The 16696-nt window shown below is 63.4% G+C and overlaps 2 protein-coding genes across 2 annotated transcripts; both read right to left on the bottom strand.

Annotated features, from left to right (window-relative positions):
* Positions 1–2750: 2750 nt before the first annotated feature.
* Positions 2751–4926, bottom strand: HINT2 (histidine triad nucleotide binding protein 2). Its single transcript, XM_072993103.2, has 4 exons — positions 4636–4926; positions 4384–4488; positions 3542–3614; positions 2751–2932 (listed from the first exon to the last, which is right to left on the bottom strand). The coding sequence occupies exons 1-4, from the start codon at positions 4909–4911 to the stop codon at positions 2841–2843; spliced, it is 546 nt and encodes a 181-aa protein (XP_072849204.2). The 5' UTR covers positions 4912–4926; the 3' UTR covers positions 2751–2840.
* Positions 4927–6094: 1168 nt separating this feature from the next.
* Positions 6095–15686, bottom strand: TAF1C (TATA-box binding protein associated factor, RNA polymerase I subunit C). The gene is made up of 14 exons (XM_072993102.2): positions 15321–15686; positions 14881–14977; positions 14629–14741; positions 14430–14525; positions 13869–13942; positions 12248–12498; positions 11920–12036; positions 11692–11809; positions 10676–10747; positions 9802–9937; positions 9405–9533; positions 8732–8909; positions 8421–8558; positions 6095–7532 (listed from the first exon to the last, which is right to left on the bottom strand). Exons 1-14 carry the CDS (start codon positions 15486–15488, stop codon positions 6358–6360), a joined length of 2862 nt encoding a protein of 953 aa, XP_072849203.2. The 5' UTR covers positions 15489–15686; the 3' UTR covers positions 6095–6357.
* Positions 15687–16696: the final 1010 nt, after the last annotated feature.

Genomic DNA, 16696 nt, shown 5'->3' with positions numbered 1-16696 from the left:
CTCAAATATTCGAAACATGGTGACATAGAAGGTGGAGAAATCTGTTCTCTTCTATCTTCTCTTCGGTGGAAGCTTGTCTCCTGCAGCTCCAGGGAACAGGGGGATCCAAAGGATGAATTAAAATGACAAGAAAGGAGATTTCATCTAAACATCAGGAAGAGCCTCTTGGCAGCCAGACCTGCTTGACAAGGGAATGGATTGCCTCGGGGTCCGAGAACGAGGTTGGATGGCTGCCTGCAAGGGATAAATCGCTTTAGCTTTCCTGCCCCAGCCAGGGATTGGACACGATGATCCAGGGAGTCCCTTCCAGCTCAACATTTCTAGGATTCTACGAGGTGGGAAGATGGAGACTTGAGAGTGAAAGAACTGGGCGTGATCCTCAAGAGTTAAGGATGCACCGAAGGAAACCAAGGTCAGGATTATCCCTACCGTGGCATTTTCAATTGGATGCAAATGGTAATAAGAAAAAATAAAATAACTTGTTTGGGAAATTATGTTGGAAGACAGCTTTATGAATACCATGTTCCATCAGAAATAAACAAATAAACAGACTGTAGAACAAATCAAAGCTGATTTTTTCCTGGAAGTTATAATGACACGGTGGAGACCGTGGTCTTTTGAGCAGTCATGAGAACAGATGACTTACTGAAAAACATAGAGACACTAGGAAAAGAGGAAGAAGACCAAACGTACGATGAGCAGACTCAAAAAAGGAAGCCATAACCTTTCGTTTGCCAGCCACTAACAGGGGTGTTAACGAGTGGACTTTCTGCAGGTCTTTGATTAATTTGGTTGCCTAAAGTCTGAAAGGGCCTGATGATGCCCAACAAAGAAAATCACGTTCATCTGGGAGTCTGTTGCAGTGAAACCAAGGAAAAGTCCTGCCTCCTGTTTCCAAGACTTCTTGTGGGGTCTCCGCGCTCCCCCACCCCACCCCCTCCATCATCTTGGGTTAAAACATTTTGCACAAAAGGAGTACTTCACTTGGAGAGAACCCCTTGTTTACCGTGAAGGGGAAAGACATTGCGAGGGATGTTGTCCACCATCGGGGAAAGCCAAATTTATTTTGAGACACAGCCATAAGTAAACACTAGGTTGTTACTTGGAAACTCAGTGTAGGGAAGTAAACAGAGTGGCAGACTAGGATTCAGGAGGCCTGTGTTCGAATCCCTGCTCAGCCAGGGAAACTCGGGTAGAACCATTCCTTAAATGTCTCACTTACCTGGAGGTACTATAAGCTGGTCACGAGCTGAGAACACGTAATACCTAGGTTCTCATCTGGTTTACTGATCAAGCTCAGTCCCATTGCAGGGGGTGGGGGTGGTGGGGGCCAAGGGGAAAAAAACACCCAAGTTGGGAGCCAGCAAGCACCGCCAGCAGGGCTCGGCAGAGTAGCTCTCCTTCCAGGAGGAAAAGTCGGAGGACCGCTCTGGACAAGCCCCGTCAGCCAGCAGGCAGCCGCCACTTGGGGAAGCCGACCCCGTAAGGGCACCGGGATCCACCGCCATCCAGTGTGGAAGGTCCTCGGATTAAAGCCGCCCCCCGGCCAAGGACTAGCACGTGGGGGAGCCTGGCTGCTTGCGCATTCTGAGAGATTCCTAAAAGAGAATTCGGGGCACTCTGCCCAGTGTGACTTTCTCCTGCCTTGCCTCCCACAGCATGCCTGAGGAAGGTAGTGGTACCCTAGTGGTTAGAACAGGAAGCTCTAGCCAGGAAACTCACAGTCACCATCTGGCGGTTCAACCCGCCTCACAGGAGGACAAAAGCAGCCACATGCTTCCCCCCCCCCGAATGCGCTGAGGCTTCTCTGAAACTCCCCCCCCCCGCACTGGGTGTGTTCCACGCCCAGGTCAGGGCATGACGCGTTTCTCCCCCTCCCCCCCGAGCCCCTGTCTCCCTCCTCTCCCTGGTCAGAAGGAAAGGGGCCAAGGCGAAGGCAGCCCCTGAGGCCCAAGAAAGCAAGGCTGCTGCAACCCCCACCCCCACCAGCCCCCTCTCCCCCTGCGCCGCCTCAGTTCCATGTCCCCCAGAAGGGAGTGCCCTGGACGTGCCCTCTTCTCTCCGGGGCTGTGCTCCGCAGCCGGCCAATGGCCCCGGCACCCCCTCCGCCTCCCGGCACTCGCCTCTGGAGCACGGGTACAGGCGAAGGCGGACGACGACCAGCTGACCGCCTCCTGCCCCCCATTCCCCCCCCCGCCCATTATGGCTGGCCCTTCTCTTCAACAGACCACTCCGGACCTGAGAGAAGATCTTCTCCCGTGCCCAGAATATGGCAGGGAACCAACGGCGGTCCCGGGTGGCTTTCGGGGCTGGTCGGCTTCCTGCCCGTCGGCCTGCGGGTGGCCACCGAAGAGACCGGGCGAGGGGACCCCCCCTCCCATTCTGACCCTGCTTCAGGGCTCCTCTTGTGTCCTTGGGAGTCAAGGGGACCAGCAGCCCAGCAGATGCAGCGAGGGGTTGGGGAGCTGGGGGGGCCGGGCTGGGCAGGGCTTCTCCTTGATTTCCCTAACACCCTGACCCCTCGTCCCTGGACCACAGGCGGCATCTCCCCCCTCTGGGCCTCCGCTTCCTGCCCAACCGTCAGCTTGCCCTGATCTGCCCTTTGCAGGATGAGTCCCAGATGCACGGGAGGGGGAAGGAACCAGGAGCCAGCCAGAGCGCCTGGGGGAGGCCCCGGACCCTGGAGAGAACACCCACCCCACCCTTTCCCCCTCCCAACCGGCAGCCACGGCCCGAGTCTGGTCCCAGGATGGGGCTTTATTTCAGGAGACTTTATTTCATGACCGCCCCCCCCCCCGACTTTGTCTCACAGCCTGTCCTTGCTGAGGCAGGAGGGCTGTTCAGCCAGGGGGCCAGCACATCTGGCGCCCCCCCAGCACGTGGAAGTGGAGGTGATAGACCGATTGAGCACCATCCTTCCCGTCGTTCACCACTGAGAGAGAGAGAGAGAGAGAGAGAGAGAGAGAGAGAGAGAGAGAGAGAGAGAGAGAGAAGGTCTGGCAGGAGCAGACTGGCGGGTGTGTGCATGTGTGTGTGTGTGCCTGTGAGGCCCACACCTGAGAGTGACCCACCAAAGCCAGACTCTGCCTCCCTCTCGTCCTTTCGGCCTAATGTCCCCCCCCCCGCTGCAGTGAGGAGATGGCACCACTCCCTACTCCCGACGGTGGCCCGGGGGGGGGGGGGAGGCACGCCTGGGCTGTGTCTGCAAAGTTCCATTAGAAAAGGAAGTGGGGGGCTCCCCCTCCCCCCTTCCCCTGGGCCTGCACCCCTCATCCATGAAATCAGAGTCATCCTCCCCCCCCCCGGGGCCCAGCAGTGGCACCCTGGACCAAGGCCTGGGAGACCCTTGGCACAGCAGCTGCTGGGGGGGGAGAGGGGGGGTCCTCCAGCTCTGCCCGCTGTGACCAAGGCCCAGGACCTTGGGGGGGGGAGGGGAGCAGCGGGAGAACGGGCAGGCGTCCCCTCCCTCGGAGGAGGGGCAAAGAGGGCGCCAGGGAGTGCCCAGGGTGGGCAGGGGTCAGGGGCTCAGGCACCCACTCACCGACACGGTAGCCCTCCGAGAGGCCTTCCGCTCGGGCCACCTTGGTGGCCACCACCAGCAAATGCCCCAGGAGCTACCAATGGGAAGAAAAAAAACTGGGTTAAGAAAGGGGCTCTGCTGGGAGGCCAGTGAAGGGGGCTCCTCCCTGTGCCCCCCCCCACACCCCACAAAAAGGAAGTCCCAGAAGGGCCTCCAGAAGGCCTTTGGGGAAGGGCCCTTGGGCAGAAGGCCTTCCTGGAGGGAGGGGGGGCAGCGCAGGAGAAAGTGGCCAAAGGGGCAGCTGTCCCACCTTCCTTCCCCCCCCCCACTCCCACACAGACACTTATAACTCCTGACAGTCAGGCTTGCCTCGGGGCCAAAGGCAGCTGACCCCCCCCCTGGGGGGCACCCCTTGGGCACTTCCTGGGCGGAGTAGGGGGGGTGAGCGCACCGGCCCTTTGGCCCAGACAGTTGAGGGAGGGGGAGGAGGGAGGCCCCCCTTCTGCCCCAGGGCCCTTCCAGGGGGGGTGGGAGGGAAGGAAGGAAGGAAGGAAGGAAGGAGGGCAAAAGGCAGGAAGCCCGAGCAGGAAGGGGCTCTCTTAAGGAAGCCCCCCCCCCGGACTGCGCCCTGCCTCCTCCCCCCCCCGCCCACGACCACGGAGGGCAGGGCGCAGGAGGGCACGGGAAGCCCAGCGCCCAGACGGCGGGCGGGCGGGCGGGCGGGCGAGGGCAGGGGGCCCCTCCACGTCCAAGGACGCTGCGCGGAGCCCGAGCCTCTCGGGAACGGGGGGGGGGGGCGGGTTTGCACGGAGTCCCGGGCTGCCCCCCCTCCTCCCCCCCACCCGCGCCCGCGCCCCTCTCACCTGGGCGTCGCTCTCGGCCGCGCGGCTGATCCGGGGGATCGGGCGCCGGGGGATCACCAGGAAGTGCACGGGGGCCTGGGGGGCCGCGTCTCGGAAGGCCACGCACTGGGGAGCGGGAGAGGGAGAAAGGCAGGCAGAGCGGGGGGGGGGTTCCCGCAGCCCCTGCCGCGGCACAACCTCCCCCCCCCGCCTTTGCACGCCCCCTCGGCCGGCGGAGGGGCCCTCTGCACGCGCTCAGGGGCGCCTACCCACCTGGTCGTCCTCGTAGAGGATCTTAGCCGGGAGGGAGCCGTCCAGGATCCTGCTGAAGACGGTGGGGGCGGGCGTCTCGGCGGCGCGCCGGGCCCGATCCACCTCGCCCTCCGGCCCCTCCCCGCCAACGCTGCCGCCGCCTCCCCGCGTGCCCGCCAAGCCCCTCTGCGCCCCGCCGCCCCCCGAGCCCCCCCTCGCCTGCGCGGCCCGCCGCCCCCCCCAGGGAAGCAGCGCCCGCCCCGCCGCCGCCCCTCTCCCGACCGCCGCCGCCGCCATGGCCCTGCCCGCGCCGCCCCTGCGCGGCTCCTCCTTTTCCTCCTTCTCCTCCGCCGCCGTCCCCGCCCCGAACGACCGCCCGCCCGCCCGCCGCCGTCGCAAGGCCGGCCCCCGGAGGAGCGAACCCACCGCCGTGGGGCGCCCTGCTCGGCGAAAGACGCCGAAGCACCCTGGGCAAGCGGGGGGGGGGCGGCGGACGACACGCTGGGGTGGGGGTCGGTCGCCCCTTGAAACTGGACAGAAGCGGGGGGGGGAAGGCTGTCCCCGGACGTCAAAGGCCGGCGGCGAGGAGAAGTGCAATTGCTGCCTGCCAGGCTGGGCGGCTGCTGTCCCCACCCCCACCCCCACCCCCTCCCCGCCGGGGTGAGCCCGGTGCCCGGCCCTCGGGTTGCCAACAAGGTCAGCCCTGCTTCTGCCCTTTCCCTCAAGCAGTGCTGTCCCCCCTCACACACACACACACATAGAGCAAAGACAAGCAGGCGCCCTGCTTGAACCTCCCATAGGCAAAAAGGACTTTGCGCACACACACACACACACACACACACACACACACACACACACACACACACACACACGTGCCCTCTGAGACTGGCACACACCCCCCGCCCTACTTCCCATCCAGGTCAGCTGCCCAGGTAAAACCTCTGGCATGGATCCACCAGGGCAAAGGGCAGAGAACTTGGTTTGCTTGTAAACACACACACACACACACACACACACACAACTTAATGGTCCCTGGATGCCTCCTGAGCACGCACGCACGCACGCACGCACGCACGCACACACACACACACAACTTAATGGTCCCTGGATGCCTCCTGAGCACGCACGCACGCACGCACGCACGCACACACACACAACTTAATGGTCCCTGGATGCCTCCTGAGCACTCACACACGCACGCACACATACATAGACCTCTCCAGAAAAGGTGGCTTTGCTGGAAAGGGGACCGTGCCCATTCACCCCTGGAACTCATTACAGTACAAGGCAAGGAAAAGGGGGGCATCCTCCCAACTGACCATTTTGATGCCCTAAGCACCCCCACCACCACCCCCAATTTATCTTCATGGTGTTCAGACTTCTGAGGATGGTGTGGAAATCGGACGGGGTGTGTGTGTGTGTGTGTGTGCTCCAGAGCGCCCTGCCCTTCTGCCCCTCCTCCAAACTCAGGAGCCAGGCCTCACTTGGGCAGAAAGGGGTTCCTTTTATTCATTTCTCAGCACAATCGGGAAAAGGAGGATCCCCCCCCCCCCAGCCTGGCCGTTCCGGAGGCTCCCAGCAAGAGCATCGGCTCCTCTTTCTTCAGCCTCTTCTCTCTCTTGCTGGGGTGGGGGAGGTGGGGGGGGCAGCCCTCACAGCAAGGGTCTGTCTGGCCCCAGCAGCCTTCCTCCTCCTCTTCCTCCTCCTCCTCCTCCTCCTCCTCCTGCAGGGGGTGGCGGGGCTTCAGAAACCCATGCGGGCCTGCTTGCGCGGGGGCGGCTGGGAGGCCTGGGACGAAGCGGGGTAGCGCTGGCTGCCGCCCCCACTGCCCCGAGAGGAAGCCTGGCTGCCCAGCAGGTCCTCGGGGGGCTCCGGGGGCTCGTCCCAAATGGCCAGGTAGTCCCGCAGGGTCCGGCGGCGCTCCCGGGGAATCCCGCGGGCCTGCAGCGTCTGGGAGGAGAGCAGGTCCGAGGGCGCCTGGGAGGAGGTCGAGGACGACGCCTGCTCTTGGGAAGAAGAGGCTGGGGGGCCCCGCTCCGGCAGGGGAGCGGCCCTCCCTGCCGAGGAGGGCCCCTCCTCGGCCGCCTCTGCCAGGGCGGGCTGGGAGCCCTCGAACGGCGAGGAAGCGCCGCCGCTGCTCAGCCACCCGGAAGAGTCGCTGAGGTCCGACTGGCAGCTGGCGGAGGAGGTGAAGCTGCCCGAGAGGCTGGCCGGGCCCCCCCGGGCCCTCTTGCGCCGGCGCCGGCGCTCCCGCAGGGCCTGCCGCTCCCGCGCCGCCCCCAGGCCCAGCTTCGCCTGCCACCAGGCCCCCCAGCCGCCGCCGCCGCCGTCACCGTCCCAGGCGCACGCCAGCCGCTCGCTCAGCTCGTCCAGCTGGGCCGGGGGCTCTGGCGGCGGGCCAGGGGGCGGGGGCGCTGGGTCTCGCCCCTCCCAGAAGGGGCAGAGGGGCAGCCTTTCCGCCATGGCCCGGCGCAGGCCCTGGTGAGCCGCCACGCAGAGGGGGGTGTCCCCGGTCCGCTCCCGCAGCTCCGGGCGGGTGAAGAGGTGGTCCTGGCTGAGGGTGGCCGAGGGCAGCGCCCGACCCTGGGCCTCCGGGGGCAGCTCCGTCCAGCAAAAATAGAAGTCCCGGAGCCAGCGCCGGTAAGGGAAGGAGGCGGCCGAGGCGCCGGTCGGGGCTGCCCCTGCCGCGTGCCCCGAGGACGGAGGGGGGTCCTCCCGCCGGCCCCCAGCCGCCTCTGAGCCTCCTCCAGAAGGAGCCCCTGGATCCAGGGCGGGGGGGCCCACGTCCTGCCGCTCGCCCTGCCCCACGTCCGGGCGCTGGTGGAGCAGTGGCTGGTAGAAGACGTCTCCTGCCTCCGAAAGCTGGAAGACCAACAGAGCCTCGCGCCGGCCCTCCTGGCCAAGGGCGCCCGCAATGCCTGCAGGTGGGGAAGAGAGGAGGGGTCAGGGGGGGTCAGGGGTCACCGGGGGGGGGGGGAACAGGTTGCTGCAGGTGTCAGTTGCTCCTCTATAAATACCTTCTAAAGGGGGCTGAGTCAACCGACTCAGAAATGCGACAGGGAAGGGTCTCCCTCTCTCTCAAAATAAGGGGGGGGGGGCGCGGCAGGGCTCACACGGATAAACGTGAAACCAGGTGAGCGGTTTCTAGTCCGGCTGGCAGGAGAGCTCAGCCCAAAGCGCACAGGCAGGACGGGGAGCAAAAGGGCACCCCAAGGACCCCCCCTCTGCCCCATCTCCTGAGCGAAGCACACCAGCAGAGACAGGCCACCCTGGATCCGGGGGTCGCCTGTGGCTGCCTCAGCACAAAAGGCCCTCGCCTCCGAGAAGGACCGCTTCCCAGGGGGGTGGCAGAAAATGGGTGGGGGCTGAGAGGAGTAACTCCCCCTCCCCCATGGACACAGGCACCAACAGGCAGTGAGCGCGCCATAGAACGTGCTCATGGAAGGAAGGGCTGCAGGGAAGAGAGAGAGAGACCCCGCAAGACACCGTTTGGAACAGAGAGGCAGCCGCCGACAAGTCTGGGATGGAGAGTAACGGAAACGTTAAGGGAACAGGGAAAGAAAGGGTCCCGCTCCACCACCCCTGCCCGCCTCCAGGCTTCTGCTTTACCCTCTGCCTCTCTTGGGCTCCCAGTCCAGACCCACAAGTAATGCCTGCCCCCTGCCTGCCTGATTCCGAGCAGAGTGGACGTGGAAGGACCACCTGTTCTCATCCAGAGCGTCCTGCCGCCTTGCCCCCTTCCTCTCTAAGAGCGGGGGGGTGGGGGGGACTCTGCTTGGCTCCGCTCCCCTCTCCCTGCCACGTACCAGCCATGGGTGCTGTGAGGCGTTGGCGCAGGGCATTCTCCTGGACAGGGACTTGCATGGGGAAGTGGGGCAGGCATTCCTGGATGGACGACACCTTCTGTGGAGGGCCCAGGAGTTGGCACACGGTGCTGAGGCCGCCTGCAGAAAGAGGGCTGTTACCACACCAGCCGGCCATGGCTCCCCCCCCCCCGCGGGGTCTTCTCCGAAGACAGCAAAGCCCACCATGACTTGCCCCGCCAGTTGAGGCAGCTGCAGGGCGGGGGCCACGGCCCGATGCCCACCCTCGGCCCCCAGTGCCCACCCCCACGTACCCATGTACTGCAGTAGCAGCAGCTCCTGGGAGTGGTGGGTGCCCAAGAGCATCTTGTGGGGACGTGACGGAGCGCCGGCTGGCGTGAGGTGGACGTAGAGGGGGGGACCGCTCATCATGTGTTCCCAACGGAGAAGAGGCACCAGCGGAAAGCGCTCGTCCAGCACGTACACCGAGAACTGGGGCACAAAGAGCCATCAGAGCGTGCCATCCCCACCCCCCCAGGTGAGGAGTGCTACAGGCCCCAGGCATTTTCCCCCCCCGACCCATGCTGAAGTCCAGTGGGAGGCCAGGCAGCAAACGGCCAGTGTGTGGTCTAGAAAGGGGGTCCCTGAAAGCTGAGAGTTATGTGTCCCCCCAAAAAACCACCTCTCTCACTCCCCAACTATAAAACGGAGGGGAGAAGGATAATCTGCCATGGATTCCAGAGTGAAAGTTGTCCTGGGGCATCGGAGGGGGCTGGGCTGGGCTGGGCCAGGGTGGTGGGATCTCCAGGGAGGTGGCAGGGCAGGAGCAGAGTGTAGGGTTGGGCACCTTGGCAAGAAGGCCTCTCCTGACGGCTGAGAGGAGGAAGGAGGCGCTCTGGGCACAAGAATTCCCCACCACCACCACCACCACCAAGAGAGAGGGAGGGAGGGAGGGAGGGAGGGAGGGAGGGAGACCCTGTCCCTTACCTGGGTGGCCACCAGCTGGTGGTAGGGCTGAGCCTGGCCCAAGTACTTGGTGAAGACCAGGCGCTCCCCACGCTGGCACTCTGCTTCAGCTCCCACCTTGAAGAGCTTGACATGGCAGCCGGAGGGGGCCTGGAACCATCAAGAGATGCTGAGCACCGGGGTGGGGGTGGGGGTGGGGGACGACAGATGACATCTCCACCACCACCACCCTCCCCTCCTCCTGCCCTTGGGCCTCCCAGGCTTTCCTCTTGGCCAGTATTCCAAACCTCCCCTGGAATGGCCATGATCCAGACAGGCTGAGCCACCCACTAAACATGCAAGCCAAGAGCTACCCAGACAGCAACGGTTCCTTCGCTCCCCTCCCTGCAACGTCCCCTTTCCCTGGCAACGGACTCACCCTCCGGTCAACACTCATCAGACCCGTGCGATCCGCAAAAGTGAGCACACAGGGGTGGGCGGTAAACTCACTCCAGCGCCAAGGCGAGGGGTCACGGAAGAAGGCGGTCTCCCGGTCCTGGTGCACGAGTCGAGGCCTAGCCAGACAGACAGTCCAGGTGAGCCCCAAGGCAAGCCCCCCCCGCCCCAATCCTGGGTCCCTCAGACCCTTTCCTGTGGGTCTGCCTCAGGCTGGCAGGCAGCTCTCCCCCCCCCCAACGCACAGGCATGGCAGGGAGCGCGCCTCCCACCGGACGGGCAAGGCGGCTGCAACCCAAGGCCTGGCCACAATCTCACGATCCGCCCAGGATCCTGGCTGGATTCGGAGAGCGTGAGGAGATGAGAGAGACCAGCTGCCCAAGGCCGTGGCGCTCTCAGAAGAGAAGAGGGCCGGCAGAAGGGGAAACGCGCCCGGCTCTGGATGATGCCCAGAGAAGGCCATCCTGGCAGAGGCTTGGAACGGAAGAGTTTCGGGGAGGACGTTCGGCGGGAGACGCTCCAGCCTCGTGGTCCCCTCTGCTTTTGCGGCCTGGGTCTCAGAAGGAAAGGCCTCCAGGGAGGCTTTCCGGGGAGAGGGTCAGCTTCCTCAGCAGCCCAAGAGAACCTCGGCCGCCCGTCTCAGCCTCCACTTAGCTCGGCCTCCTCCTCCTCCACCGAGCCCAGGGGAAGACGAAAGCGCTCTGGAATCCGAGCAGGCTTCTCCCAGAGCTGCTGTTTTCTCCCAAGGAGACCACCAAGCATCCACAGGTGCCTCCTTCCAAGCCCTGCAGCCCCAACCTCAAACGGGAACAACCTGAGCCCCATCCCCGCCCCCCCCCGGTCCCCCTAGTGCTCACCTTGCCTCGACATTCCACAGGTACACTGCTCCCCGGTGGGTGCAAAAGGACAGCTCACCAGGCAGGTGGGGGCTGCATAGGAAAGGCAAACAACAACACCCACAACTCCTCTTCTTGCTCTGGGGAGGCCGGGCCGGGGGGGGAGCGGGCACAGACAATGCCACTGGCCTCCACGGCGGGAACCCCGTGGCTGCTGGTCTGTGTGAGTCTCCCCTTCCCCCAGGCCACGCCAAACCTACACCTTCTTCCTGGCTTTCCACTTGAGAGAGAAAAAAAGGGGGGGGGGGGAGTCCAGAGCTCTTGAACCCGAGGCACGAGGTGGTTTTCACAGCTTGTGCCTTGCTGGCCAGCTGGCTGCACACACACCCCCACCCCCGGAGAAGGTCCTTTTGGCTAACGGTTGCTTGACCCCGCTAGCCGAGATCCCCGAAGTGTCCCCCGCCCCACAAGGTCCTTTCTGCACCGGCAGGCGTGTCTCAGGCCCCCCCTCCCCCAGCTGACGGTCTCGACAGACACGCCAGGCAGTCCAGGAGAAAGTGGCTTTGGTTTCTGGGTTCAGCCCTTGGTCTGCTCACCTGGGGCAAGGGGTAGAAAAGCGTCTGCCTCAGGATGTGGATATTTGGAGGGAGGGAGGGAGCCCACCGGGAGCCCACCCCTCTTCCTGCCAGCAAACCCTGCCCCCAAAGGTAGTGGCAAACTGACCGCAGGGAAGCGACAGGGGCCTGGAAAGAGGAGGGCGCCCAGGACGGCCTCAAGGGCAGACGTGCCCTCTGGGCGCCAGGAGACGCAGCAAAGGTGCCACTCAGTGACTGCCCAGAGAGGGGACCTCCCCCTTCTCCCAGATGGACAGATAGGCGGACGGACAGTCAGAGAATCCCCCTTGCCAGGCACAGGGGGGGGGGCAAACACATTCGGAGCTGACGACAGATCAGCGTAAATCAGCAACGGGTGGCCAGATATGGTGGCTGGCAGCCGCCCTGAGCTCCACGGGGAGGGGTGGGGGACAAAGCGCTTACCTGACCGTGACGGAACAGCAGGGGTCCCTGGTGCGAACGACGTGGAGTGGATCAGGAGCCTCTCCAGATCGCATCCTCCACACGCCACAGTGGTGGTCTGAGCGCACTCCAATGAAGTCTGTGTTTTTGGGGGGGGGGGGGCAGAAGAGAGAGAGAGAGAGACCTTCTTAGGGCTGAAGCCTGCCCGCAGGGAGGGAGGGAGGGGCTTCCAGGGAACCCCCTACTCACCACTGCCGTCCACTCGGGCCGCTGCCACCTGCCGGACTGCCTCACTGAGCTCAAACTGGGCAGGGGGGCTCCGGATTCGAGGTTTCAGGGAGCTGCTGAGGGTCACATCCTGGAAGCCTGGGAGGAGCCACTAAGGAAAAAGGGGAGGGGGTCCCCTGGAAGGGGCTCAGGCAGGCAAAGGGAGGGAGGGAGGGCGCGAGCGAGCGAGCGAGCGAGAGGCTTGTGCCAATGCCATGGGGAAAGGGGCAAGCCAACTGTTGTCAGTCAGGCCCCCCCCCCTTCCAGACTCTTTGGATGGACCCAATCCCATCACGTACGTAGAGGATACAAAGCTGGTTCATGGCCTCCCCGGCCGGGTGTACCAAACACCCTCCACGGGTGGGTTCCGGAGGGGTCTCGTCGGGCAGCCATGCCAGGGCTCCCCCAGTGGGGGTGTCGTCAAAGGCCAGGCACCTCCACCGTTGCGCCAGGTCCTCGTGCACCTGCTGCGCCATCAACTCCAGCGGCAGCTCAAACAGCCAGTCCCGGTACAGGTGGGTGACTGTGCGCACGTGCTGCTTGGCCCAGACTTCAGGACACCTGCAGGGGTTGGGAGAAGGGGGGGACCCAAAGCCATCAACCCCACCTGAGGCCGAGGAAGGAAGCCCATCTTCCCATCCCACCCCACGCCCAGCTGCTCCTGCTGCTTGGATACTCTCTCCCCCCCCCCGCCCCCGGAGGAACTGAAAGGCAAGACACCTCCGGCCATTCCCAGAGTGGCTCCAGAGGGTGTCAGGGACTCACCACAGGAGCCCCCCCTCCCCAAAACAGGCCACCTGGCTCAAAACACAGCACCCAGAGCAAAAGTCAGGATTCTTTCTCCACCCCCCCCCACAACCCAATGTCTCCCCTCCCCTCCCCTTGCCCAAATCAGGTTCCCAGCCCTTAAAAATCTGTGGGAAAGTGCAGAGCACTTTTGGATGCTGGGCGAGAGTCAGGAGGTGGTGCATGGGGATGATTCGGCGCCCCTCCCCTCCCCTGCCAGCCACCATGGAACAAACCGTGCAGGACGCGCAGCGCGCGCAGACCTTCCTGGCTGAACCTCACTGGCCAGGGGTCCTGAGTGCTTCTCGCCCCAGCCCTGTGCACCCCCCCCCAGGGAGGGAGACCCAAAAGGCTCCTGGCACTGCACCACAGCCTGGGTTCAGGAGGAACCAGAGGGACTTCCAAACCCTCAGAGAACAGACGCACACACAGCCCCCCCCACCCTGCTCCCTGTGAGCAAATGGCTCGGCTGAGCTCAGCAGGGCTCGGGGCAAGAGCTTCCCTGGACTGCGCCCCCTCTGACCTTGTAGCCAAGGCCTGCAGCCAGCCAGCCAGCCAACAGAGGACTGGATAAGAAGAGACTTCCTCTGACCATGTGCAGAATTCCTCTCCCTTGGGAATCAGTTTCCTCCTACTCAGCACTAACTGAGACCACAAGCACCCCCAGGGACATGTCCACAGAGTCACAGCATCGTGAAGTTGGAAGGGGCCTACGAGGCCATCCAATCCAACCCCCTGCTCAATTCAGGAAGACCAGTCAAAGCCGATCCACCTGGTGCTCGGCTAAGTTTCTCTTGAAGGCGCACCCCCTCGCAACGTAGTTGGTTCCACTGCCTGACTGCTCTAATAGTTAAGAGGCTCTTCCCGATACCCTGCCGAAATCTGGCCTCCCATAACATGAGCCGACGGTTGCCTGTCCTGCCCTCTGGGATGATGGAGAACAGATCCTGCCCCTCCTTCTGTGGGACAGCCTTTCTAGATGCTGGAAGGGGCTCTCCTTCCCTCCTCCCCCCCCCAATCTTCTTTTCTCCAGGCTAAACAGGTCCAGTTTTTTTCAGTCTTTCCTCCTCAAAGTGCTTGGTTTCCTGCCTGCCCTCGCCCCCACCCCCGCCGGTCACGGAGGGAGAGGAGAGGGAGGGGCGCACCTTCTGGAATAGCCCTGGGCGTCCAGGTCCTTCAGGATGCGGGTCGCGCTGCAGACGGTGTCCTGGGCAGCCCTCTGCAAGCGGTGGAGGCACAGGGAGAGTCAGAAGGGGTGGGTGGGCCACGAGCCCCCTGGAGCCCCCACACCCAGCCCTGCCTGCCTGCCTGGCACAAGGAGGGGACCCACAGCCTGCAGCCAGGAAGGACCCCTTCATGACCCTGAGGAGCTCCAAGGAAAGACGGGCGGGGGGGGGGCCCTTAGGCCAGAGACCCTGCCCATTGGTCTGGGTGCATCACAGCAGGCTTCTGGGGAGGGGGAGGCAGGCGCAAGCTGCAGGTGAGCCACCCAGCAGCCCCTGGCCCTCTCTGGGCAGAAGCCAGAGGCTGAAGAGGGACGCCAGGCTCACCCCCGCCAGCCTAATGCTGAAGGCTCATTCCCCCCCCCCCCCCGTGATTCCCAGGTGGATCAGGGGTCACCACGGACCCTCTCTCTCCAGGCACCCCCACCCAAAGAGAAGGAAGGCAGCCATGCCCGCCCCCCGCCCCCCCCAAGACAGACTCACCGGGATGTGGGACCTGCCCAGGTTGAAGTGCGGATGCAGGAGGCGGCCGGTCCCCCCGAAGGCCACCTCTGGGTGGTCGAGGAAGAAGGTGCCCAGCTGCAGGAGGAGCAGAGCGGGTCAGCCCGGCGTCCGGTGCCCTGGGCCCCTCCCCCCTCCCCCTGGACTCCCCCCCCGCCCCCGCCCCCGCCCGCTCCGTTACCTGATCGGTGAAGCGCAAGGCATTCCGCGCCCCGGTGTTGGTCTCCTCCGCCGCCCGCTGCATCCGCCCCAGGTAGACCAGGTCCTCGGGGGTCAGCGCGGGGATCCTGCAGCCTGGAGAGGGCGAGGGGGGAGAGGGAGATCCGTGCCCTTTGGCCGCTGCCCTGGGGGAAGTGGGGGGCCTTGGGAACGGGCAGCCCAGCCCAGCCCATGGGGGGGGGTCGTCCAGGGAGGGCAAGGGGGGGGCTCTTACCCGCCCCGGGCGGCTTCACGGGCAGCGGGGCCGCCGTCGCGGGCAGCCAGCTCTCCCGAGCATCCTTCCTGTGGCGGGTCAGGAACTCCAGCTTCGGCTGCGGGGGGGGGGGGCAGAGAGGGTGGGAGGGGGCAAAGAAAAAAAAGGGGGGAGGGGGTGTTAGCGAGCAGGAAGCGCCCCACCGCCACCCCCCTTTCAGGGCCACTGGCATTGAGCCCCCCGGGGCGGAGGCAGTCTACCGTGGTGGCCCTCCCTGCCCCCCAGGATCTCCAGCACAGCCGGGGGGTGGGCGACCTCCTCTAGTCCCCCTCCCCCGCGGCGGGGAACACCGAGCTGCACCCCCGGGAGCCCAGCGGCCGCTCCGACCAAGGACCGGAGGGAGGGGCGCTCCGACCCCCCCTCCAAAAAAAGACACCCCCCCTTCCAAGAGCCGTCCTTACTTCCTCCTCCTCCTCCTCCTCCTGCTGTTCCTTCCGCTGCCGGGGGGCGACCCCCACCCGCCCGTACTCGCCCCAGCCGGCCAAGAGCGGGCTGCCGCGGTAGGCTCGGCGGGCGGGGGGGCCGGTGCGGAAGCAGCCGGGGAAGAGGGGGCTCGGGAAGGCGGCCATGAGGCGGCAGGGACGGAGAGACCGGAGGATGGTTCCCCCCCCACACACACACACACACACCGCCCCGCCACTAGACTGCCCTGCCGCCCGGCACTTCCTGGGGGGGGGGGGAGTGTGTGCGCGGCAAGAGCGGGCGCCTCCCAGGCTCGAACCCGCGCCACCCGAGCGCCCGGAGGAGCCTCGGAGGCGGGAAAGGCCAGAGGGGAGAGTGACGGGGTCGCCATAGCGGCGGCCGCGGGTGCCCCCTAGCGGTCGGAGGATCACACACACCCATACAAACTCGAAAACAGTCTCTCTCTCTCTCTCTCTCTCTCTCTTCTGGATTATCCCCACCCGCGCCATCACCTTCACCCTTGGGACTAGGTGACCAGAAGTATTAATTTATATCGCTTTTCACCCCATTCCTCTCCAAAAATGCATTGATTCTTCTGCTGGCCTAGAGACTTTCCCCTTCGAAAAGCATGCTCCAAAAACATACATCCTCAAAAGCGTTAGACTTTACCATTCCTCTTTTTATTTTCATTTCACATGTTAATTTACCATTCCTGTAATTGCTAAGATCCACATTTCTTTATACCAGTCTTCCAATTTAATTTGTCACTTTTCCAATTCTTTGCCAATTTTAATCTTGCTAATTAACTCCTTCTGTTCTATTTTAAGATGATCATTCTTAATTATCTTAATTATATCATGTAGGCATCCTTCAGTCTTGAGAGACTGTGGTAATGTGCCCTGAATAGAGGTCTTGGAAGAGCGTCTAGTGTGGCTAAGAAGGCCAATTTGAGAGCGACAAAGACAAATACAAGCTGTCCTCTGCCCAGCTCCCTGATTTGGCTGGTTTTGATAGGGGGTAAGGAGGAGGTTCTGATATAACATATACGAAGTACCGGCTTTACAATTTTAAGACAACACATGCTATTTGATTCACATGTACTTAACATTCATAATCAGCATTTTACACAAGTAATCATACCTTGTACCTGTAATTGAAATATGATTTCTTACTATTTCCTTACTATAATGATAGTCTATATACATTTTGTATCTGTCACGGATTTGGCGACAGGAAAAACGCAGAGTTATTGAAGACACAGGTTCTTCTTTTGCAAGACGGTTATATTTACAGTATATTACAAGTATTTACAGACAGGCATCACATCAGCATGGCAGGAACTCTTTACACAAACGGACATAGTGGCTAGCAGCAA

Source organism: Pogona vitticeps, chromosome 2, assembly GCF_051106095.1.
Source record: "Pogona vitticeps strain Pit_001003342236 chromosome 2, PviZW2.1, whole genome shotgun sequence".
In the NCBI taxonomy this organism is placed as follows: domain Eukaryota; kingdom Metazoa; phylum Chordata; class Lepidosauria; order Squamata; family Agamidae; genus Pogona; species Pogona vitticeps.
This window is presented reverse-complemented; position numbering and strand designations above follow the sequence as displayed.